We start from the raw sequence: 23410 nt of genomic DNA, 5'->3' as shown, positions 1-23410 counted from the left end.
GCAGGAGCTGCAAGGCAAAGGGTGAGTTGGGAGAGAGAAAACGAGATGACAAAGCTCAGAAGCGAGAGGTGGGAGCTGCTGCGGCACCCTCTGAACGCCAACGGGGCTTGGAAGGGGTTTGCCCCGCGGTTCCTTATGGAAAAATATCTTGGCAAGTCGCATTCCCCCGCAGGCTGCAGGAATGGGGCTCCAGGTGCAACGTCGTTTGGTTCCAGCGGTGTTTCTGGCCGCAAGGAAACGCCCCCGGGTGGATGCGAGTGCCTAAAGGGGTTGGGAACCGGGGTGCGGAGGGCGGTGGGTCTCCCGGTCCGGCCCTGCCAAAAATACCGACCCGGGGAAAGGAAAACTGCTCAAGACATACATAAATGGGGAGAAGGGAGGCGTGTGGGTGCTTTGGGTGGAGGGGAGGCCGCACGCACCCCTTCCCCTGAGGGCAGTGCCCCACTCGCACCGCGTCGCCCCTGCCCGCCGCCGCCATGCCAGCGCGTGCGAGCCCGGTCAACCCCCCCCTGCGCCTCCCCGAGCACCCGCCTCCCGCGCCTCCTGATTGGCTGCAGCCCTGCCGCCCGTTTCCCCTTTCCTCGGGCGCTAGCCAATCGAGAAGCGAGACTGACCCGGGTAACTGTCTGGGCGGGACTTGCCGTCCGGATTTTCCCATTGGTGGATTTTTGCCATTGGCTGTCCGGGCCCTGTTGCCCGGTAGAACAGCCATGGCAGGGGCGACGCCGCGATTGGCTGGCGGACGTAGAGCTTCCTCGTGACGTTTGCGAAGAGAAAAAGAGAGGGGCGGGGCGGAGGAGGGAGAGCGCCCGCTCCTTCCCCCCCGCAGCCCCGTCCTCCCCGCTTCCGCCCCTCCCATTGGCTGAGACGCTGCCCGGGAGGAATTTCCGATTGGTCAGCGCACGCTGTTGCTAGGCAGGTGAGGCGGCGCAGGGCAGACCTTCCCCTTCTGATGAGTCGGCTCTGAGGTTCAGTCAGCGCGAAGCGTCCGGGCCCGCCGCCGTCGCCGCCAGCCTGAGACTTGCCGCCGCCGTACCCCGGAGGAGCTGCCGCCGCCCGCCTCCCCTCGCCCCTTCCCCCCCAGCGACATGGCCTCGGGATCCGAGTAAGTGCGGGCCGCCCGTTGGCAGGCCGCGGCCTAGGCCCCGCCGCGGCGGCGCTGGGCCGGGCCCGGCCTAGCCCGCCTTTACCTCGCCTCGGCGCGGCCAGGCGCGACCCAGGCCCGTCGGCGGGCCCGATCCCTCGCACCATCCCGCTGTGTCATGCAGGCCCCGAGGAGGTGGAGGCGGTGCGTGAAGGGGGATGGGCCGCTCCCCGCGCTTCGCCGCCGCCCGCCTTCCCCCTCCACCTCGGCCCGGCCCCGGCCGGGCCTCCCCGGGAAGTGTCGAGTCATGGGTGGGGGGGGGAGCGAGGCTTGGCCAGACCGGGCCTTCCGCCGGCCTCTGGCCGTGCCCCGGCTCGGGGCCGCCTGCCTGCTGTGCCCCGGCGCAGCTCGTGCTGTCCCGCCTGGGCTAGGCCTCAGCCAGGGAGGGCTTTGTCTTCCAGGCCCTGGAGCGGCTGGCGGGGCAGCGAGAAGGGGAGAGGCACGTCCCGGCCTCCTCCTCGCAGCGGCCCTCGGGCCGGGGCTAGCAAGTGACTTGGCATTAGCAGAGGCAGACATGTTGTGCCGGGCTGGCCTCTGTGGCAGTTGAGGCAATCGGCTATATTTTCGTCTCCGGTGTCTTGCCTCACTGTGTTTCCAGTTCCAGGCTGAGGATCATCTTTCGTGCTCCTTAAAAGTGACTTGGGTAATAATGGTCTCTCGGCTCCCAGCCCACGTGTGCAAGACCCTTCGTGGCCACTTGAGAAAAGTAAAAATAGAACCTAAAAAATTTATCGAATTCAATAATAGTTGAAGTGACTTTTTGGCCTTGCCAGAGACTCTTTCTGTCCCTTTAGTGTCCTTTGTGTGTGTTCTTTTCTTTTGTAACTCCTGAAATTTAGACCTTCTTGGTCATACTGAGTCATTTCCAAGAATTCAGTGTCTGTGGTAGAGCTTGTGGTGGAAGTAATGTTCTCAGAGGCATATTTTGCAGTTGAGTGAGGTGAACAGTGTCTTTAAAAATAAATTTCTACTTTAGAAAAGTTGTTTTTTTACCACATAAGAATCAACAAAAATTACTCTGCAACTGGAAAACAGTTACTTTTTAGTTGCCATTTTTGGGTCAATGCTGCTGGCAGCCATCTTGCTGAATTGAGCCTTATCACAGCAAGTAGCATTGCAAGAGGTGAGAGTGCCGTTTCTGAAGAGATTCTCGTTTTCATGTGCCTACCTGTCTGAAACAGTGTTTGAGAACTTGGCATCTCTAACACGGGTATGAACTCACCACTTGGGTGTCATGTGCTGTTCTGTAAGTGGCTGCAGTTATCAGATATCTCTTTTTTTTTTTGTGGATAAAATACTTTATGGGTTTTTTAATTTTTTTTTTTTTTTTTTTTTAAATACCTACGTGGAGAAAGCAGTTCAGTCTATAACATGGATGTTCAGGGTGGTAAGAAACTGCTGGCAGGTTTTATCTCAGAAGTGAGTTCATGAGAATACTGATAAAAAGGCACAACAGCAGCATATGGAAGGCATGACTGTTTTCACTTTCGTTACTGCAGCTGGAATAATTTTGAGTCAGTGGCTTTGTGCTATATTTTTAGCACAGACTTGCAGGAACAACTTAAACTAAGGAAATAAGTGAGCTTTGGCGTTTAGTAGTCATTTTCAGAAGAATCGCTAATTGGTAACTACTTGCTGCTCTCACTCTTTAAACCATTCACCATAACGCATAGCCTCTGGGTGTTACTGCATGCCTAACAAGGGGAGCTCTGACACAGAGAAAAATGATGAAGCGATGTAAGTTGTAGAAAGTAGCCCCCACCTCTTTGCTGTGACAAATGGGGCTGTTGGACTGCTTTACTGAGAGAGAAAAGGTGGCTGAGGATCAGAATGGAGAATCCATTATTGTTGGTCTTTAAGGCTGGTACATATTTGCTTCAATTTTGTTGATATCTTGCGCTTTATATGCAAGTTTGGCCCGTTAGCTGTGCTGGGGGTTATGTCCTCACTTCTGGCCTCTCTTTAGGGGCAGGCTTGATGGAGGCTTTGAATTTCCTTTTAATTCCTAAACAGCTCTAAAGCTATGTTTTGTGTTCAGTTTATCTCTTTGTTGACTCAGTGAAAGAAAGGAACAAGAGGGAAAGTGTGTGAGGGAGCTGACAAAAGGGGTGAGTAGGGGAAATGATCTAGAGGATTTGCGCCAGGCTCTCTCTGACAGAAAACTCATTGAGGAGCTTTAAAAATTACCTAGGTTAGCTGTCTGTCCTACCCTTCGCTGAAGTTTACCAGCACACGTAGGAAAGTTGGCAGGAGAGAGCCCCAACCCATACCTGAGGCTTTGCTGCTTAGTATTTGCAGTTCAGGCTCTTCTTCCCTGATGCACAGATGTCCGGGATTGTCTGACTGTGGTTGAGGTGCATTGATATATTTTGCTTTATTATTTCTGTTACAGCACGAGGAACTCCCAGGAGAGATACAATGAGGGCAAATGGTGATAATAGTATTCTAAATTGCTCCTGAAAGATGGGTAGTGCTTGTTTCTCAAAGTCCTTACCCTTGTCTGTAGAAGAAATAACAGCACTCTCCTGTGTGGCTGACGTGTAATTTTGTAACACCTTTGTTTCTTTGTCTGCAGAACTGTCAGGTCAGATAACTGAAGCTGACCCTACACATTTAGATGCCTACATGCTGTTTCTTAAGAGACCTTTACACCATTTTTAATGCCTCCAAACTTTTCGATTGCTTTAAGTGCAGTAATGTCCTGACAACACTGATCCAGCTCTTGCTTCTTACTTAGGGAACTGTAGATTCAGTTCTTCAGTACTAAAACTTTTTTTCTCGCATTCCACAGAACCAAGTGGACCTCTTGCTGTGCTCTTCAGCACTGCAGTGTGTTGGGAGGCATCTGAACTTTCTTTCCAGATTTATACAGCTTTTGGTTTATGGACACTTTTGGTCCAAAAACTTCCACTTGCTGCCCAGTCCCTTTTCTGTTCATTTTTATCTTGTGTCCCAGACTGTTATTTAGACTGCATAGCAGTATCTGCATCTCGAGGGACAGCCACTCTGTTTCAGTGATTAGGCAGCCAAGGTCTAATAGCAGTTTCTTACCAAAAGACCTTGAGATCCACATATCATATGCAGAGGAGTGTGAGTTACATTCCCACTTTGAACAGGCTAAATAGAGGTATTGTTTTTTTCTGGTGTCCCTTAGCTCAGGTTTTAAAATCTGCCTGCTAAATTGATTTCCAGTTGCCAGGAGCTAATTCTGAGGCAAGGTCCTTACAGGTGGGTTGTTTTTATGCACTGTTTTAACCACAAGATTCTTTATGGCCCAACAGTATATTGGTTCAGTTTCCCTGGAAATCCCAGACTTTTTAGGACTCTGACAAGACCACATTTTAGGTTACAGATGGAATTCATGTGATCCTTCCAGGATATATCCTTTGTTGTGTCTTTTTGGGTTCAGAGAATGGATCTGTAACATCTCAAACTGAAAGGGACAGATGTCAATGTCTTACCTCTTGTACTCTAATGAAGAGAGGGAATAGACAACTTTCCTAGTGCTAGCAGTCCAGGAAAGACATTTTTTACAGCCCCTCCTTTTGTTCACTTAAAGTAATGTTGTCTGTCATGTGCAACATGTTTCTTATGCTATCAGGGCTTAATGTGAAGCTTGAAAACCCCTTGGAAAGAAGCTGGTTGCCCTCATAGTCTTGCTCAGTATTGTTCCCCCTTTTACATGTCAGAGAAAGGAGTCACTATCACATAGCCTGTCTTGGAAAAACCTGTCTTGAGGGGTGGGGGACCTGAGGCAACATCACACTGTAGGTATGCCACCCCTCTCTGTCCATTTTAAAAATGCAGTGAGCATGCCAAGTGATGTGCTGCTGCCACAATCTGTGTTCGTTCCATGTAGCTGCTTGCTCTGCCACTTTCACTCAAGGTTTGATTTCTTCTGGTTATTTTGTCCCTAAAAGAGTGAAATGGAACCAAGTGTACTGCCAACACCATTGTCCACAAAGCTCCGTACTGTTTTCTGGTGCTTGCACTTGCTTAGGACAAGGGAAGACTTCGTTTTCTTTGTCAGTATCAAATGAAACTCTACAAAGTTTTCTGTTCTGACCTGGCACATCAGGAACGCTTGGACAAAGTAATCAGGTGCCCACCAAGGGAAGTTACAACAGCTGTTGTGGCTGGCTAATTTATGGCATCCAAGAAATCGTGAATCAGTTGGTTAAAATACGTATTTCTTTCATAGAGTGAATTATTTGATGTATTAAATTTTGAAAGAAAGTAATCTGCCTTTTTTCCATTTCCTTGCTATTTAATTGGCTCTATTTTGTCAAGACAAACAAATTATCTGCTGTATTTCTTGTGGCACAGTGGGCTAGAGCTGGAGTGACTCCTGTGAAGGTATTACGGAAAGGTGCTTGTATCCTAAAAAAAAATTTTAAAAAAAGCCCCCATTTTTCATGAGCACTTGAATATTTCTACTGGCTTGCTAGGTTTAACTAATAGGCCTCGACAGACTAAACTCTTAAAACTCTTCCTGTCAGGGGGGCTGCAGCATTGTCCTTTAATTCCCCTATTTATCCAGGATTTGACACCAAATAGACTTGAACTTTTGTTTCGGTGGCAGTGGTTACATGTGATTTCAGATGAGTCTGACTAATTCTTTTAGGCAAAACATCTTACAGTCAGCAACATCTCACTGACCACTTCTTTTCATAGATAGCTTCATAGCTATTTCCATTTGTAGCTAGGAAAGTAGTTATATTCCCGGACAGAAAATGTGCTTTGAACTCTTGCAACTGGTGCCTGGGAAGAATGTTCTCCTTTGTCTTACAAACAAGTATAGTACCTAAAAGACAAGATAACAATGAAACCTGTAGAAAATGAAGATGAAAAGAGAGGAGTGGCTGAAAGGGGGGAGCAGTATCACTCAGGCTCATAACTTCTGTTTTCTTCACCAGTTCTAAAGCTGATGACTTATCGACTGCTATTCTGAAGCAGAAGAACAGGCCCAATCGGTTAATTGTTGATGAAGCCATCAATGAAGACAACAGTGTTGTGTCACTGTCCCAGGTGTGTCATCTATAAAAGCAAAGCATTTAATCTGGTAATTTGCAAGCTGTTGCTGCATATTAACTTGAAATGTAACTTCGCAACATGAACGTAAGTACATGAACGTAAGTATTTGTGTCAGAAGTGGCAGCTGTTATGAGCGAGGAAGGGTTATCTTGTTTCCTAATGCTCTTTAGTGATATGTGAAATTTATTTTGATTCCCAGTTTCTAGGATTTAGTTGAGCTTGTGCACTTAGTCCAGCTTCTTGACCAGCATATTGGGAGCCACTGTCCTTGTGGATTTAGTATATTGCTTCCAAGATGTAATTCTCCAAAGTCAAGTAACTCTCCTTCAGATGCTCGAATTCCTGTCTTGCAAAAGCTGCTTCTAATGCTGTTATTGTTTACAGGCAAAAATGGACGAATTGCAGCTGTTCAGAGGAGATACTGTCCTGCTAAAAGGAAAGAAGAGAAGAGAAGCAGTCTGCATTGTTCTGTCAGATGACACCTGCTCAGATGAGAAGATTCGCATGAATAGGGTTGTTCGCAACAACCTGAGAGTGCGCCTGGGTGATGTGATCAGGTGAGGACTCATTTGCTAACTGTTGCATGTCTTTGAGTTACTGTCTCTGAATTGATGGAGTCAGTAGCAGAGGCAGGGCCTGCAGGATGTATCCTTACACCTTTCAGAGGAGATCACAGAAATGTTTTCATGTGTGTTTTACATCGGGGATCCCCATTTGCTTTTGCATGTGTTTCTGGCTGTTTGCATGTTCAGATTGATACTAAAAAATGATGCTAAAGATTCTCGAAGTCTCTTCAGGACCTTCATGAGCACAGGTCCTGTCATTAAATTGAGTGATTCATTTATCCCTCCGTTGTCACAGTCATCTTCCCAAATTTACAATGTCGGGTGAACTCAAACTTTTCTTGTTTATTAATGTCCACGGTGTTAACTGTGGAAGGCATTAAGCAACACTGTAATTGATCTCGTAGTATCTGAGCTGCCCTATGGCAAACATAATTTAAAACTTGCTAGAAATGAGTGGGAAAAGCATGAAGCGGACAAATACCAAGATTAAAAATCCCTGAAGGATGTTTATATTCTGATGTTTGTTATAAAAATAACTTAAAAATTGGGAATGCTTAGACAGGTTCCATTCTGTGGTGGGACTGGATGGGGAAGCACATGAGCGTTTCTTAAACATAAAAATGCTAGTTTGCAGACTTAAATATGGGAGGACTAACAGCTCATTCTCCTGAGCATCATCCTAATCTGAAATATCCTGCATGTTGTGGAAAAATTAGAGCCTGGTTTCTGACACTAGACTTTCTGAAGTGACATACGGAATAATCTTTAAATGCAAAATGTGTTTCATACAAACTTTGGAGAGAAAGGAGGAGAGAAATGAGGTTGTTCCATCCATACCTGTACCACTACAAAATGCAAGTTTTAAACACCATCATGGTTGGAACAAAACAGGGCTTTGCCAGTCTGTGGATTTAAAATAAAGGTGAATCCTAACTTTAACTTGATGTGAGGTTACTGTTGGGAGTACTTTCTAGTATAGCAGTTCAGCCTGTGCTCTCCCCTTTTCTGCTGGGAGTATGTCTGTTGTGGTTCTCAGCCTCCCAGACGTGTTACCAATTGTCTTAGCTTCGTTGTGAGGGTCAGAGAATTTCACAGCTCTTGACCTCAATTTTTCTTGCTGATCTTTCACTGCTTATTGTGTTACTTTCTGTGGCCTGGTTTCTGCCAAAATCCAGATTCATGTGCTAATCACTTCCTGCTTGGAGTCTGCCAGCTGTTTTCCTTCTGCAGCACTCTGTCTTTTTCTTTACCCTTCTGCTGTATCCTCTCTGTAAAGGATGTGGTAAAAGAATCTATTAAGAATCTCGAGCAAAGTCATGTATGGACAGTTGCATGCTCAGCTGCAGTTCCATGTAGGCTTTTCTTAGCTGGCAAAGCCAGTTTTAGCTTTCTGCCACAGCTTGATGCTCTGAGCTATTGCTACAATAGGCTGTTGTCCTACACTGCAAAATAATAACTGTAGTGTTTGTTTAAAAAGGAGGAAGGGGCCTTTGGACTTTAACCTAAATGTCAGCCTCTACAAAGCGGGACTGACAGATGCCTGGCTGCATGCTGGTTACCCCTGGTTGGTACTATGAGAGCCTTTGCTCAGAATTGGGGTTCTCAGCAAGAGGGCCTCTGTTCTCTGCAGTAAGCTAGAGAGAAGGAACGAAGCTTCTCCTAACACCCTTTGTCTTGCAGCTTGTTCAGCAGCAGCTTGATGTTGAAACAGAAGTTAGTTTGTGACTCTTGCAGGTCTTTGGGCTGCATTAGTAACTTGTAAATGTGCCTTGGGGATGGCAAGAGGTCCTACAGAAGAGCAGGGGGTTAGGAAGAAAGTATGAAACTCCCCAGTGGTCTTGGGTGGGGCTGGGAGGAGTGAAGGAAAGAATGTGTAGTGAAGAGTAGCTCTTGATGGGCCTGATTTTTGCCTTGTCAGCACTGAAATGTTCTTCTGCAGGTGAGAAGTGTTGCCAGGACTTCAGAGGGCCGTTTCCAGCATTTGTACTGGTCTGGGAAGGGACAGCACAGTCTTTTCCAGGTGCGGGTGGAGGTCCAGCATGACGTGGCTAACTGGAGTTTTCTTCTGCAGCATCCAGCCTTGCCCAGATGTGAAATATGGCAAACGTATCCATGTGCTACCAATTGATGACACGGTAGAAGGGATCACGGGGAATCTGTTTGAAGTCTATCTCAAGCCGTACTTCCTGGAAGCGTACAGACCCATCAGGAAAGGTAATAGTGCCTGTTACTGAAATCCTGATGGCAGCAAGTGTGAGCTGGTCCTGAGACCAAATAAAGAGAATTTCCAGAATCTTGCACAGATCTCTGCAAAGCATTAGACTGACATCTATAGAGTGAGATTTTCCTGTTGCTGGTTTAATTTTTTCATAATCTTCGGAAGAAAGGGGGATTGCTTCTGGCTGGCAGAGCAGCTTTATAGTTCTGCGGGTTTTTGCTACATGAGATGGGAGAGTATCACAAAAAGCTCAGATAGTTTAATGAGATTTTCTCCCAAGTTCTAAGTTGCTACCGCTTGATGGAATTAGGGAGTTGCCTGCATCTTAATCGATTGGTTGGTTATATCAGCTGACACCCTAACTAAATTAACTTTTTCAAAGTAATTTAATTAACAACTGGGAGAAAGCATAGGAAACCAAATGCACTTCAGGAGTTGTGCTAGGAGCACTTCTGCTGGAACAAATACGTCCTAATACCCTATAAACACCAGTTGAAGTTATCCCCCTTCTATAGCCCAGTTTAGCCAGGAGTCATAGTGCATTTATAAATTATTTTCCTTCTGGAGGCAGCCAGTTATAACTAGTAACAACTAGTTATAATAACTCCAAAATTAATTTTTATTAAGTTAGGGCTTTTTGCCTGGTTTAGAAATGTTAAACTGAAACTGAGTGGGAAAGAAATGTGATTCCTTGCCTTTGTATTTTGTATTTAGGCACGGTATTCTTTTCTATTGTTTGCTGGTTTTGTTTGCTGTTTGTTACGGGATGAAAATTGAGAACCTTAACTGCTGCAATCTAATTGGTGCTTGGGTAGTCACAGTAGGTGCAGCTCTGGAGTTCAAAATGCAGAGCAGTGTTACAAATGCCAGCAGTGTATGCCTGTGTAACCCACTTCCTTGTCCTCTGGGATTGCTGGTAGTACAAGGGTTGACATTTTGCAGCATCAGTTGCAGCAGGCTACTGAAGTGTGGAGTTTTACAGGTGACATCTTCTTGGTGCGTGGAGGGATGCGTGCAGTGGAGTTCAAAGTGGTGGAGACAGATCCAAGTCCATACTGCATAGTGGCTCCAGACACAGTGATCCATTGTGAAGGAGAGCCCATCAAACGAGAGGTGAGCAGAATCCTGCCACACAGATCTCCTACTGAATCCCCTCTGTTCCAAATCTGTTTTTGCAACAGTGCTCGAGAGCAGCAGCGTTTGCAGTTCCTGTTTTGGCATTTTGTGTATTGAATGTAATGGTTAGAAACTCCTGTTTTAGGAGATGAGCTGCTGCTGAAGGTAGTCAGAAAAAGGTATTTCCAGTGTCCTTCCTCATACGCTGAGATAACGCGAGTGTGTAGGTTTGCTGATGAGATGCCATACTTTGCCAGCAGCTGGTTTTGCGTCTGCTTCCAGATATCTCATACTGGACTTAGATGCATCTTTTAATTCCAAAGTTCCCTTGATCTATAGCAGGGAGAGCTTACAATGTTGCTGAATTTCATGCCACATGAAAAGAAAGAAACTAGTGCTTTTTTCAGTGAGAAATTTGAAATCCTATGTGTTGGTTTAAGCCCTGCCGGGACTGGAGAGCATGTTGCTGTTGCCCCTCCTCCACCCTCAGCCGGTCAGACTGGCAGTTAGGCACAAACCCAGGTTAAAATAGGAAAAAATTTAATGCAACAGTGTGGTAAACAATCTGAACAACAGCAGTGGCAATTATAACAACAATAAATATCAATAACAGTGAACAAGACAAAAGATATACAGAGAAATACCGCAACTGGTCACGGAGCAGCTTCCCGCCACCAAAAAGCCAAAGAGAAAGTAAAATCAAAAGTTTTCCACCCCTGGACCTGACATCAGCATGGTATGAATAACCCGGCTGGAGATCCCTTCCCCCTCTCTCTCTGCTGGGGAAACTTAACCCTATCCTAGTTGAACCAGAACATCCTAAAATGGTTAACTTTTAAAAAATAATTTCCCCAGTCCCTTAAGTGTCTAGCCTTGAGTGTCCCAAGCTTGAGGCAGCTGAGTAGATTGTCTGTGAGGTCTTGGTCACCTTACTGTTACAAAGTAGGAGATTTTAGAGAAATCAGCTAAGGTGGTTTCATACTTAATAAAGTGAGTGCCTCTTTACTGCCTGCTAAACAGGGTGAGTGCTGGGTTGTAGTTAGCTGTCCTCTGAAAAAAGGCATCTCTGTGACACTTGTGAGACTGCATCTGGGCACCCCACGAGTCCGGTTTGGGCTCTTCAGGACACAGTAGAGACAGATAGGAGCAACTTTAGCCAAGGCCACCAAAATGATGAGAAGCTGGAGCTCAGAATGAATGAAGTGGGAGAGTGGGATGATGCAGCCTGGAGAAAGGAAGGCAAAGGGCCAGGTTTACTGGCAACTGCTTGATGGAAAGGGGTAGATGACCAGGCTCGTTCTGAGAGCTGTGCCCAGGGACAGGACTGGAGGCAGTGGCATAAGCTGGATCAAGGGAAATTCCCAGTAGATGCTAGGAAAAAGGTTTCTCCCAACCCTGGAGTGGGGCCCATAGAAGGCAACAGTCTCCAAACCTGGAGACCTTCAGTGTTTGATAGGGCCAGACCCTGTGACCTGCTTGAGGTAGTATTTCTCATTTGTGGAACTTGCACTGAGCCCCTCTGATATTCCAGGCTGTGTTACTACTTTAGTGTGGCCTAATGTTACAGATAACCAAGGCCAGAAGAGATTTGGACAGCCAAATAAATGGGTGCTGTAGAGCTATACTGGGAGAGTATAGCATCTGGATCTTAACTTTATCTGTTTGAGTCAATCCCAAAAGACAACACTACATCTGAGAACTGTGTGATAGCTAGAGTACATCAGGTAGTTAGAGAAATCGCTTACAATTTAAGGAATAAGTATATTTTATACTGAACTTCATTGTCTATTGTTGTCTTTGTTAGTCTCGTCAGAGAGTCACAGAGCTTGTTTTGTGCTAGAATCTGTAGGGAACCTGGCAGCGGAGGCTGTGATTGAAAAGGGTGCACTTCAGTGAGGTCTAAGTACATGCAGGCAATTCCCTTTGTATGTCTGGGAAGACAGAACTAAAAAACAGTTGTAGAAGACACTAGGAAGACTTCAAAGTGAGAATCTCAAGACAGCAAAGAAATGACTATGAACAAAACCTCAGATTCCTGGGCTTTCATAGACTGGGAGGAGTTGTTGAACTATTGTTTTCACTGAAATGTTTAATGTATTTCCTTCCGGATAGGATGAAGAGGAGTCACTGAATGAAGTGGGCTATGATGACATTGGTGGCTGCCGGAAGCAGCTGGCTCAAATCAAAGAGATGGTGGAACTTCCCCTCCGACACCCTGCGCTTTTCAAGGCCATAGGGGTGAAGGTAAGTCCTTGTGTGCACCAGGGGGATGAGTGGACTTCACCTTGGAGGTTTATGAGTCATTGGTGTTGGGCATAAGTAATTTGTGGTTTTTGGTTGGTTTGGTTTTTTTTAACGCTGGTGTTCAGAAAGTATTTCCTTACATATTCTGGACACAGATTAGAGTATTGGCAACTTGTAAAGTGGAGTGATGTTTTGAATCAGCGCTGTCAGTTACTGGCAAGGTTTTTCTTTGTGTGTCATGCAAAGTAGTAAGGGTGTTGATAGCAATGCTGGAATGACAGCTGTTGCATGAGCGTTTATCACAATTTTGGACTGGTTTTATCAAATGGTTACGGTTTCACTGTGAAGCTACTTAAGCATTCAAGTACTAGCTCACTAAGTCCCTTGCCTTTGTCTTCAGCCTCCCCGTGGGATCCTGCTGTATGGTCCCCCTGGCACTGGTAAAACACTGATTGCCCGAGCAGTGGCCAACGAAACAGGGGCTTTCTTTTTCCTGATCAACGGTATGTTTTGTGACTGCTTTGGCCCCAGATCTGCTGTGTGTTCATTCATCTATGTTACAGTAATGAGTGGTGTTAATAGTGCTTGTAGAGCCACGTTGTCTCCCTGACATCTATCCTTACCTCTTTCAAGTGTGCTTCTGGGGACACTTGTAGGCCATTTGTGTGGAAATATCTGTAGTGGCACTTCCCTTAAGCTTGATTGTGTTGTATCAGGGTGATTGGAAGACAGCTTTGTAACACAGGGACTTGGAGTCTGTCTGGCTGCTCATTCATGTTGGTGAGGGCAGAGCTGGGAGTGAAGTGCTGAGATTAGTCTAAGTATATGGATGCAGGACACTTGCTTCTGTGGCTGACACCATGTTCCATTCAGAAAAGAAGCTGTTCTGCTGTGAATTTCTTTTTCCCCTCAAGTAAAGCACAAGACCTGTTTTATTTCACATAACATTAATTGGGAGGAACTCTCTTGAAAGCTGTAATGAGTACCTTGGGACTTAGCTACAAGTGACAGAACCTCCTGTTGATAACTCTCACCTGTAGCAGTAAAGATGGTTACTAGTTTATGTCCAGTAAGGATCAAATTCTGAATTTTCCTCACTCCTTTTCTGTCCCATTTTACAGTCAGTGCTGGAATAACTGAAGATTTTTACTTGAGGAGTGCTGCTTTCCTTTGCTGATTTCAATCATGTAGACCTGTGAAGGCAATAGCAAAGGACTGTGTAGCACAGCATAGTGGTGACCAGCAGTAGGGAAGTGTCTTCCTTTGTATCTCAAGATATCAGATGTAAATGGACTGTTTTTAACCATATGTTGCCCTTGTCATATACTTCCTAATGTGTTTATAAGCTGCCACTGAATGCTAATGAGCCAGCTGTATCTTTAGACATTTGTACTTCTATTGCGTAATAAAAATAACATTGTCGGAGTTAGTGATGCATTCTCTGTCTGCTGGTTCCAAGCCTGGAGCTGCAGGCAGTGTTGCAGACAGAGCTGGTACGAACTGGTGAGGTACCTGTAATGACACGCTTTTAGTGCCTGCCTGCACCAGTGGCTCTGCAGCTGGCATGCTTCAGTCAGCTGGCAGCTTTGCACTCCTGAGGCTCAGGTTGCTTTTTCTTGGTCTTGTAGGAGCATACTTTCTCTTCATTACCACTCCCATCAGCATGATGGAAAAATCTAAAACCAGAACAAACCAGTAAGCCTGCAGTAGTGTTCAGCAGTTGTAGGAGATCTCAGGGGAATGCTGTCCTTCCTTCTGGGATTGGTCCGCTTACACATTTTTTTAATTAAATTATTCTTCCAGAGGAGATGGGATTTGGGGTTTTGTTGTTTTTTCGTTTTGTTGGGGTTTTTTAAACTAATTTATAGGATCTTACAGAGGTAAATGTATACCTGTATAATGTAAGCTAAAGGCAGCTTCAGTATCTTAGAGCTTTTTCCTTCCCTACCCTGATAATTCATCACCATATAATTTGATTGCTTCTCTTGCAAGCTAGGACTGGCATTAACAGTGTGTGGTGGCAAATTACAGAGAAGCTTACCAGGTGTGAAATAGGGTAAGGAAAGAGGCAGCTAAAGGTAACTCATTGACTAGTGCTGCATTCTGTTAGAGTAAACTGGAAACACCAGAATAATGATAGAAAGTAATTCTGCATGCTGTTCTTGCCTGTTCAGCTGCAAATTTAGTGAACTCAGTTGATAGTATGTGCTTTGGCTTGAAATATAGATTGTCCCGTGTGAATGTTGTACTAAAAAAATTTAGCTGCATGTCTTGGGGCTAGCTGTTCTCTTGTGGGTGCCACAGTGAGGCTGTTTTTCAGGTCCTGAGATCATGAGCAAGCTGGCTGGTGAGTCTGAGAGCAACCTGAGGAAAGCCTTCGAAGAAGCAGAGAAGAATGCTCCTGCCATCATCTTCATTGATGAACTGGATGCCATTGCTCCTAAGAGAGAGAAGGTAAAGCAAGCCTGTAGAAGGTCAAGAGGTACGTCTTTTTTAGTAGCAGCTGGCGTGAATCTCTGCATTTGACTACAGGGCCAAGCGGTATTTAACTTAACACATGACTTCAGTTGATCATGAGAAGAATCAGATAGATTTCATGATGGTTCTTAACAGCTCATGGCTCTTATATCTGTCGGCTCTGGTGCAGTACTAGCTCCTGTGCTGTGTGGCTGAGCTTTTTGTCTAACTACTGCTTTCTGCCTCTGTAGACACATGGAGAAGTGGAACGTCGCATAGTGTCTCAGCTGTTGACTCTTATGGATGGCCTGAAACAGAGAGCACACGTGATTGTTATGGCAGCGACCAACAGACCTAACAGCATTGACCCAGCACTCAGGCGTTTTGGTAACCACACTGCAGTCTTTCTTGTGTATCACATACTTTGTTTCAGGGGCCTTGGAAGGATTAGGGAGAAATTAATACTAAACATATTCTGTGTTACATAAACTGTTGACTTGTCTCCAGCTGCTTGTTTGAAATTCATTGCTAGGCTTCCAGCCTTTGGTATAATTTTCTGTGCCATATTAGGTTAGAACTTGTAGCAATAAAAAAATACTTTGAAGCGGAAAAGTGTGCTAGCCTGTATTAGGTGAAGCTATTTCAGGATACACTAAATGCTTAAAGCAATGTTCATGCCTTAGGTTGCAGAAAGCTTTGAATTGTGTGATTTCTCTTTTACTGATGAGAAGTCTGGTAGTTTCTGAGATTCAGGTTTTTGAAACTTTGCATTGTGAACGAGGTGTCTGGTGTATGACCAGTTGGTAGAGTCTGTAACAGCAAACCAGTCAAATGTGCAGGGGAAAACTGACTCTTAAATGCACAGCGAGGCATTTGAATGCACAGCTACAGCTAGAGGAAAATGGTTGGTGTACGTACCTTAGCTAATACTGCAGTAATACCTGGGTTTCCTGCCTCCAGGTGCTGGGCCAGTTCATGTTTTTCACCACTTGGGTACTGCTATGAATGTTCTGAAAAATTATATCTCTCAGTATTTGCAGACTCCTGTGATGAGAACACAAAAGTAGAAATAAACAAGAATGTCTAATGGTATATTGGTTTGGGGAGGTGTATTCTAAAAATGAGGCTCAGAAAAAGTTCCTAAACCATCAGTCCTCTGTGTCATATAGTCTCAAACTCTACCTAATACCATAGTTTTACTTCCCTAAATGGCTAAAGCCTTTCCTCCTTCTCTGATCTGACTGCTACTGTGCTGAAAGATGCTGCAGAGAAACCCAAAGCTCTGGCATTTTCTGAAATCATATGTGTTTATGGCTTGTCATCATGTTGTTCAGTCAGAGGAAGGCAGCAACTGCAGCTCCTCTAGTTTGCAGAATCAGCAGCTTGACATAGGTTTTGTACTCCTCAGGTCGTTTTGACAGAGAGGTAGATATCGGTATCCCAGATGCCACCGGGCGCCTGGAGATCCTGCAGATCCACACGAAAAATATGAAACTGGCTGATGATGTGGATCTGGAACAGGTGAGTAGTGTGCTATTAGGAAAGCTCATCCCTGCAGATGGACATTCCTGATGCTCTGTTCTGTAGTGGAAGAGTTGTTAAGGCTTGAATGCATAAATGTGGTTATTCATTTAGGACAGCACGAAACTGGGTGAATGTGTGATCTCAGGGCTTCCTTCTAACTAGTTTACCAGTGACCAGAAATTCTCACTCACTAACTAGTTAAGAATGGCATGGCTAAGTGAAACAAACGTTTGTCAGTCCAGTCTGAAAGTGCCTTGCCACCATCCTCCTGGGTTTGTTAGCTGTGGCATTCTCTTTAAAAATAAAGCAAGCCTGTAATGGCAATCACAGAGCTGGGTGAGCATTGTGGTGACACTGGACACCACGTGTAAACTGAATGGTTCCTGTAATCTCTGTCCTGAATGAAGAACTGTGGTCCTCAGGGTTATCTCTCTGCACACCATCTGAATTCTAGTTGCAGCTTTGATCTCAAGTAGGAGGTGGAACAGCAGTATCTTTGCCAGTTAAATACATGGTAGCACTTGTCTTGAATCTGCAGCAAGGCACTGATGTTGTCGTTCTCCGGAGATTTGTTGCATGTCCCAGTGAGTGACCAGAGCATGCATTGCCCTTGCAGAGCACTTGCTTGTATCCCTGTGAGTCATAGTCAGTGCTCTGCTTTCAGGTGGCAAACGAGACCCATGGCCATGTTGGTGCTGACTTGGCTGCTCTTTGCTCAGAAGCTGCTCTTCAGGCTATCAGAAAGAAGATGGATCTCATAGACCTAGAAGACGAAACCATCGATGCTGAAGTGATGAACTCGTTGGCTGTGACCATGGATGACTTCAGGGTAATGCAGGGTGCAGTGTCTAATTGCTTATCTGAACGTAACATGTTAGAATTCATATAACACTGTTTCTTCTAACAATAGTGGGCTCTGAGCCAGAGCAACCCCTCTGCTCTTCGGGAGACTGTGGTGGAGGTGCCACAGGTTACCTGGGAAGATATTGGTGGTCTAGAAGATGTAAAGAGAGAACTCCAGGAGCTTGTACAGGTAAGGATTTCCAATAGATTTTTGCTTAGTCAGCTTGAAAAATAAGTAGAATAATAAACACCAGAACTTCTTCAGATCCCTGTTTGGATTGTGAACAGGGTAAATGCAGAGGTTTTTATGGCATTTCCTTGTAATGGACTAAAAATACGCTGTTCCGTCTTAGTGAACTTGGAGAGGAAGGTGCTGGGAAGCAGCATCAGGCTTTCCTTAGCTGAGTCTACAGTGTCATCTTGAGTGGGTGTTGTGCTACAGACAGAAAGAGCAGCAATGGGACCACTGCTGAGAATCCTCTTATGTGGTGGCTTTCTATGCCAGAAAGTGAAGATTCTCACAGAGAGAGCCCCCAAAGGCTTTCCCATCAGCATTAGCACAGAGACAGGTGAAAAGTAATTGTGAAGCCTTCTACAAAAGGAAAGACTGAGACAAAAAGTCATGAATGTTCTGTGGAAACTCCTGGTGGCTGCACTGGAATGATTTGGGTTTGCTAGGTTCCTCCTTTCAGCTAGCATTGTAAAAATAGCCTCCCTGTGAGTAAAATAATCTAATTTTTCAATCTAATTTTCTTATGTTAAAACCATCACCTATCTCTGACCTTGTTGCTGAGGATAAATACTCACATCAGACACCTTGCCTGTCTCTGGAGAGCAGAGCGAATAGATTAGATAATGAGCTGTTCCCTTTTACTTGTTCAGGGCAGAGTGAAGCTGGGGTTAAGTGTGCTGAAAAACTACCTGAACTAGTACTAAGTTCTTAGAGGTAAATAGGTTATTTAAGGTAGCTTTCCAGTTTAGCTGTGGTACTTCTCAAACCAGTGTCCATTTTAAAACTCCAGTGGCACTGAGCAGGCAGGATCTTGTGTTTAACCCACCAGAAATCTCAGGTAGTGTTTCTGGTAGGGGGAGAAACAAAACTGACCTAGAGGAAGATGTCCCTGCCATGGCAGAGGGGTTGGACTAGATCTTCAAAGGTCCCTTTCCACCCAGACCATTCTGTGATTCTGAGGTACACGTCTGTTCTGGCTCACCATGAGAGGTGTATGTGTTTGTTTTGTTCTCCTTCAGTATCCTGTGGAGCACCCAGACAAGTTCCTCAAATTTGGTATGACCCCATCGAAAGGGGTTCTGTTCTATGGGCCACCTGGTTGTGGCAAGACACTGCTGGCCAAAGCCATTGCCAACGAATGCCAGGCAAACTTCATTTCCATCAAGGGGCCAGAGTTGCTCACCATGTGGTTTGGCGAGTCTGAAGCCAACGTGCGTGAGATCTTTGACAAGGTAAGTGTTTCTTCTACACCCTGTGCTATGTTTCTGCTGAGGTTATGCCAGAACTTTGTCTCCGCTGCATCTGTCTTACTGGCCTGGTTCTTGTTTGTCTCTTGTGTTTTCCCCACTTTTACTGAGAGCAGTGGCTGCTTTTGTGATGTTAGGGAATTAATAGCTCTGTTGCCAAAGAGGATTTAAATGGTTTTCTCTGGCTGCAGTTTGTGTCTGTTGTTAAAGGATGATGAATGCCCCAGTGTCTTAGCAGTGAGGCTAGTGTTAGGATGGCAGAGATAACCCTGCACATCCCTGGAAACTTACCTTGACACCTCATTAGCCATCACCATTTATAGATTTTTAAAGTATCCTGTGGGTTCTTGTCCTGAAATACATGTGGCTTAGAAAGGAGCTCACTTCTACTACCCAGTTGCCCCATAGATAGTGTCACCTCCTCACCCAGAAGGTATCTGCATGGACTGTCCTGGGAATCCTCACTCCTGTGGTCAGGGAAGGAGCTGACAGAACAAAGTTAGATGGAGAGAGAGAAAAAATTTCAGGTTTAGAGGGAACCTCAGAGGCCATCTAGTCCAGCTGTTGGTCCAGAGCAGGGAGGTGACGTGGAAATTTGATCAGGTTGTTCAGTGCCTTGTGTTTCGAACATGTGCTGTGGGTGGAATCCCTGACCTCTAAGCCTGTGTGCTAGTGTTTGAGCTCTCTCATTGTGAAGATTTTTTTTTTTTTTTTCCCGTATTTCTAACTGAAATCTTCTTTGCAGCCAGTTGTGCCTGTCCTCTTTCATCCTTTCATGGCACACCTCAAAGAAAGATCTGGTTCACTTTTCCCTATAACTACCCATTAGGTAGCTGAAGGCAACGACTGGATTTCCCCCTTCCATTGGATATATCTCATCTACTGATACTTGAGTGACTAAATAACCAGTTGATGTCCCCAGGTCTTGCAGGGAGAGTTCTAGTCCAGGCAAATTGGCTCCAGCTTTCTGCCTAGGTATTGGAGTTACCACCCTTCTGTCTGGTTCACAATGCTTGCAGCTTTGGTGAAATTCATCTTGTAGTTCAGGAGAATTTAACTGAGGATTTGTGTGGCAGGAGACTCTTGTGGAGCACCCCCTCCAAGCTCTCCTTGCAGCTTGGTTCTCTTCTGAGCTGCTTTAATTGTAGGGCAGGTTTAGTGTGAAGTCAGTGTGGCCCTTACCAAGGGGTATTAATATGAACTAACTGTTTGTTTTTTGCAGGCCCGCCAAGCAGCCCCTTGTGTGCTCTTCTTTGATGAGCTGGACTCCATTGCAAAGGCTCGAGGTGGGAATATTGGTGATGGTGGTGGTGCTGCAGACCGTGTCATCAACCAAATCCTGACAGAGATGGACGGCATGTCCACCAAGAAGAACGTCTTCATCATTGGTGCCACCAACAGGCCAGACATCATTGACCCAGCCATTTTGCGCCCTGGCCGCCTGGATCAACTCATCTACATCCCCCTGCCTGACGAGAAGTCCCGGGTTGCTATTCTTAAGGCCAACCTGAGGAAATCACCGGTTGCCAAGGTAGGATCTGTGCCCTGACAGCGTGTGACTTGGATTTGCTGTGTGCTGCACGTGCTCCTCACAAGCTGGGGACAGAGCAGGAGGCTGGTGGCTGCTCCACCTGATAACAGAGCTGGGAAGCCTTCAGTCGATGAAGGGTGGAAGTGAAGAGGTAGGGGGAGGATGAGCTCTGAGGCTAGGTATCAACGAGGTTAGGTGTTGGCTGTAAGAACAGCAGGCCTTTGTTTCATAGTGGAGTCCTGCCCAGAGTGTGGGAAAGCTTGTTAGGGCAAGGTGGAAAAGAGTCTTGTACACTGAAAGAAAAGTAAATATAGAACACAGGGCTGTGAAATGGAAACTGAAGAGGAACCATTAGCAGTTAATTGTTGCTGAACTCTGTCATAGTCAAGAGTTGTGTCCCTTGCCTGGGGAGCAGGCAATAATGCAACTGGTAGTTAATCAGAGAAAAGCAGATGTCAAGTGAGATCTTAAGTTTTTTTATGCCAGGCTTACATTTTTAAGTTCTGTTAGGAAAGAAAGCTTCAAAGGAGGTTGCAGTACTACCTCTTGAGTTGAGGGGAAGGAGGAGGAAGGAAGTTGGTTGCCTTGGTCTGCCTGTGCCCCATTTCCATTTCCAGTCTGACAGTGTTTCGTTTGGCTCCTAATGCTGAGACCTGAGCAAATCATACCCTAAATCCACAAGTGCAGCTGCATTTACAGCTGCTTCGTGTCTTCTTGATGGATGTATGGGGAGCATGGCTTGCCTTTGTGTGGTTAGCTTTTCCCAACAACAAGAGCTTTAACAGTTGATCTTTACAAAATTGGCCAGAGTTAAGGCAAAACCTTGATACCATGGGATCTGAAGACACCTCTCTGTCATCTGAGGATGTAAGGTGTTAAGGAGAGTCCTCTCTTGCCTTTTTTTACTAGGATGTTGACCTGGATTTCCTAGCTAAGATGACCAATGGCTTTTCGGGAGCTGACTTGACAGAAATCTGCCAGCGTGCCTGCAAACTGGCCATCCGCGAGTCCATCGAGAGTGAGATCAGGCGAGAACGCGAGAGGCAGACCAACCCTTCTGCCATGGTGAGTGGGGCACCGAGCCTTCCCTGCTCGTGTCTGTGAGGCGTGATGTGTTCCTCTCCCTAATCCTTGGATGGGGACAACTGGGCTCTTGCACAGGTCACAGAGCTGGAGCACTTTGTTCTCATCTTGTGGGAGGCTAAGGCCCTCCTGGGGCACTGCTCCAAAGGCCCCCGCTGCAGCCCGGACTCATGGTCTGCCGCGGTGTCCTTCCCTCCCTCCCCAGCCCTGGCCTTGGCCGGGTCCGAGCATCCTCAGTGGCCTCAAGTTGTGTCAGGGAAGGTTTAGACTGGATACTAGGAAGCATTTATTTCCAGAAGGGGTTGTTGGGTGTTGGAATGGGCTGCCCAGGGCAGTGGTGGAGTCCCCATCCCTGGAGGGGTTTAAGAGTTGGGTCAACATAGTACTGAGGAATATGGTGTGGTTGGGAACTGTCAGTGCTAGGTTAATGGTTGGACTGGATGATCTTCAGGGTCCTTTCCAACCTAGACAATTCTGTGATTCTGTGATCCTGACCCTGAGGGAGGCTGTGGGCAGCTGTGGGGCCATGCAGCCGGGTCAGGCAGCTCACCTGGGCCCTCTACCTCGCTGCAGGAAGTGGAGGAGGATGACCCGGTTCCTGAGATACGCCGGGATCACTTTGAGGAGGCCATGCGCTTTGCTCGCCGCTCAGTCAGTGACAACGACATCAGGAAATACGAGATGTTTGCGCAGACTCTACAGCAGAGCCGTGGCTTTGGCAGCTTCAGGTAACCGTGAGGGAGTGGGGGGAGCGCAGCGTGGCGCAGCCAGCTCCAGAGCAGAGCACCGAGGCAGCTCTCTGCTGGATCCTGGTTAACAAACTGCTCTTCCAGTGTGCCTTCCCAGCACGTGCAGCATCCAGTACACAATGCCACAGGTGTAGGCTGTGCTGCAGATCGGTCGTAGCTGCTCTGTTAGTGCTCCTGAAGCCCATGAACCCTTTTCACACAAACGGCAGCCGTGTGACCCTTTTGTGTGACCTGTCCTAAGGCTTCGTCCCATTTTTCCTGCCTGTCCTACTTGGCACTGGGGTGGGGATGGTGCAGAGCTGTGAGGAGGTTTTTCAACAGCATCTCTTCTCTCCCCTTCCACACCGCTGCACACAGGTTCCCGTCGGGTAACCAGGGTGGCACCGGTCCCAGCCAAGGCACAGGAGGTGGCAGCGGGGGCAACGTCTACAGTGAAGACAATGACGATGATCTCTACGGTTAACGCGCTGTCCTTAGTGGACCAAACTTCACATCGGGCCACGTTGTACAGGGAAAAATCCAATGTTCAATGGACTCTTGGCTTCTTCATTCCTCAGTCAGAACAGTGTAGCTGCACGTCAGACTTTGTACAGGGAATGTTTTCTGCAAACACAAATCCAGACCGTTGTTCAGTTGGGAGGCAGACAGTGAATTAACAAGGAGGGGAACCGACTTAATTTCTGAGAAATTTCTGTTCTAGTTTATGTGGCAGAATCAGCAGCTTTAGCAAAGGGTACAACGCTAGCCTGTATAAAAAAAAAAAACAAAAAACAAAAAACAAACAAAAAAACCAAACACAAAAATAATTAAAAAAAAATAAAAATCCCACAAAACTCTAGCCAGGCCCTGGCAGTTCCTTTACGTGGTGCTGGTGCTATCTGTCAGGCGGTGTCTGGGGTGCTGCCTGAGCGCTCCTTGCCCTGGTGGACTCCACCTGTGTGTGCCCTTCCCTGCTGTGTGTGGGGTAGCTCTTCATCCTTGACACCTCTTAGCTAACATTAACAGAAAAAATTAGTTTGGCAGTGTCTCTCCCCTGCCCTGTCTTGGCAAGAAGTGCTGAGTCAGAGGGCCTGGCAGCGGGTACCAGTGTTGCTTCTCCTACGCTGGCCCTGAGCTCTCAGATCTGCTGCTGCTTTGGCTTCTCTGCAGCGAAGGGCTTCTCCTGCGATCCCTGACTTAAAGTGAGCACGAGGGGGCACTTGGGCTATGTCTGGGGTGCAGCCTGACACCACTATGCAGAGCTTCAGCACAATGTTTCCTGCGTCCCCTTGCGTTTCTTGATGACACCCTTGTATTTCTGGTGCCATCTGGCCCCCTGTCATGCCCCAGACTCACTAGTTAGGTTTTGATCACTGTGGTTTTTCATTTCCACTTCTACCTCACCACCTTGCTCCTTGGTTTATTTTCCCTTTGCTCTGTGCT

At 46.3% G+C, this 23410-nt stretch overlaps 1 protein-coding gene across 1 annotated transcript; it reads left to right on the top strand.

The window, feature by feature from the left end:
- Nucleotides 1-934: 934 nt before the first annotated feature.
- On the top strand, nucleotides 935-22842 carry VCP (valosin containing protein). Its single transcript, XM_074931586.1, has 17 exons — nucleotides 935-1105; nucleotides 6061-6172; nucleotides 6563-6735; nucleotides 8816-8958; nucleotides 9945-10075; nucleotides 12191-12322; nucleotides 12723-12825; nucleotides 14643-14776; nucleotides 15031-15166; nucleotides 16188-16300; nucleotides 16968-17132; nucleotides 17214-17336; nucleotides 18398-18610; nucleotides 19848-20156; nucleotides 21066-21221; nucleotides 21813-21967; nucleotides 22346-22842. The coding sequence occupies exons 1-17, from the start codon at nucleotides 1089-1091 to the stop codon at nucleotides 22449-22451; spliced, it is 2421 nt and encodes an 806-aa protein (XP_074787687.1). The 5' UTR covers nucleotides 935-1088; the 3' UTR covers nucleotides 22452-22842.
- The last annotated feature ends 568 nt before the right edge of the window (nucleotides 22843-23410 follow it).

The sequence above is a fragment of the Athene noctua genome, chromosome Z (genome assembly GCF_965140245.1).
Source record: "Athene noctua chromosome Z, bAthNoc1.hap1.1, whole genome shotgun sequence".
Lineage (NCBI taxonomy): Eukaryota > Metazoa > Chordata > Aves > Strigiformes > Strigidae > Athene > Athene noctua.
The sequence above is the reverse complement of the archived record's forward strand: the minus strand, read 5'-3'. Positions and strand labels throughout refer to the sequence as shown.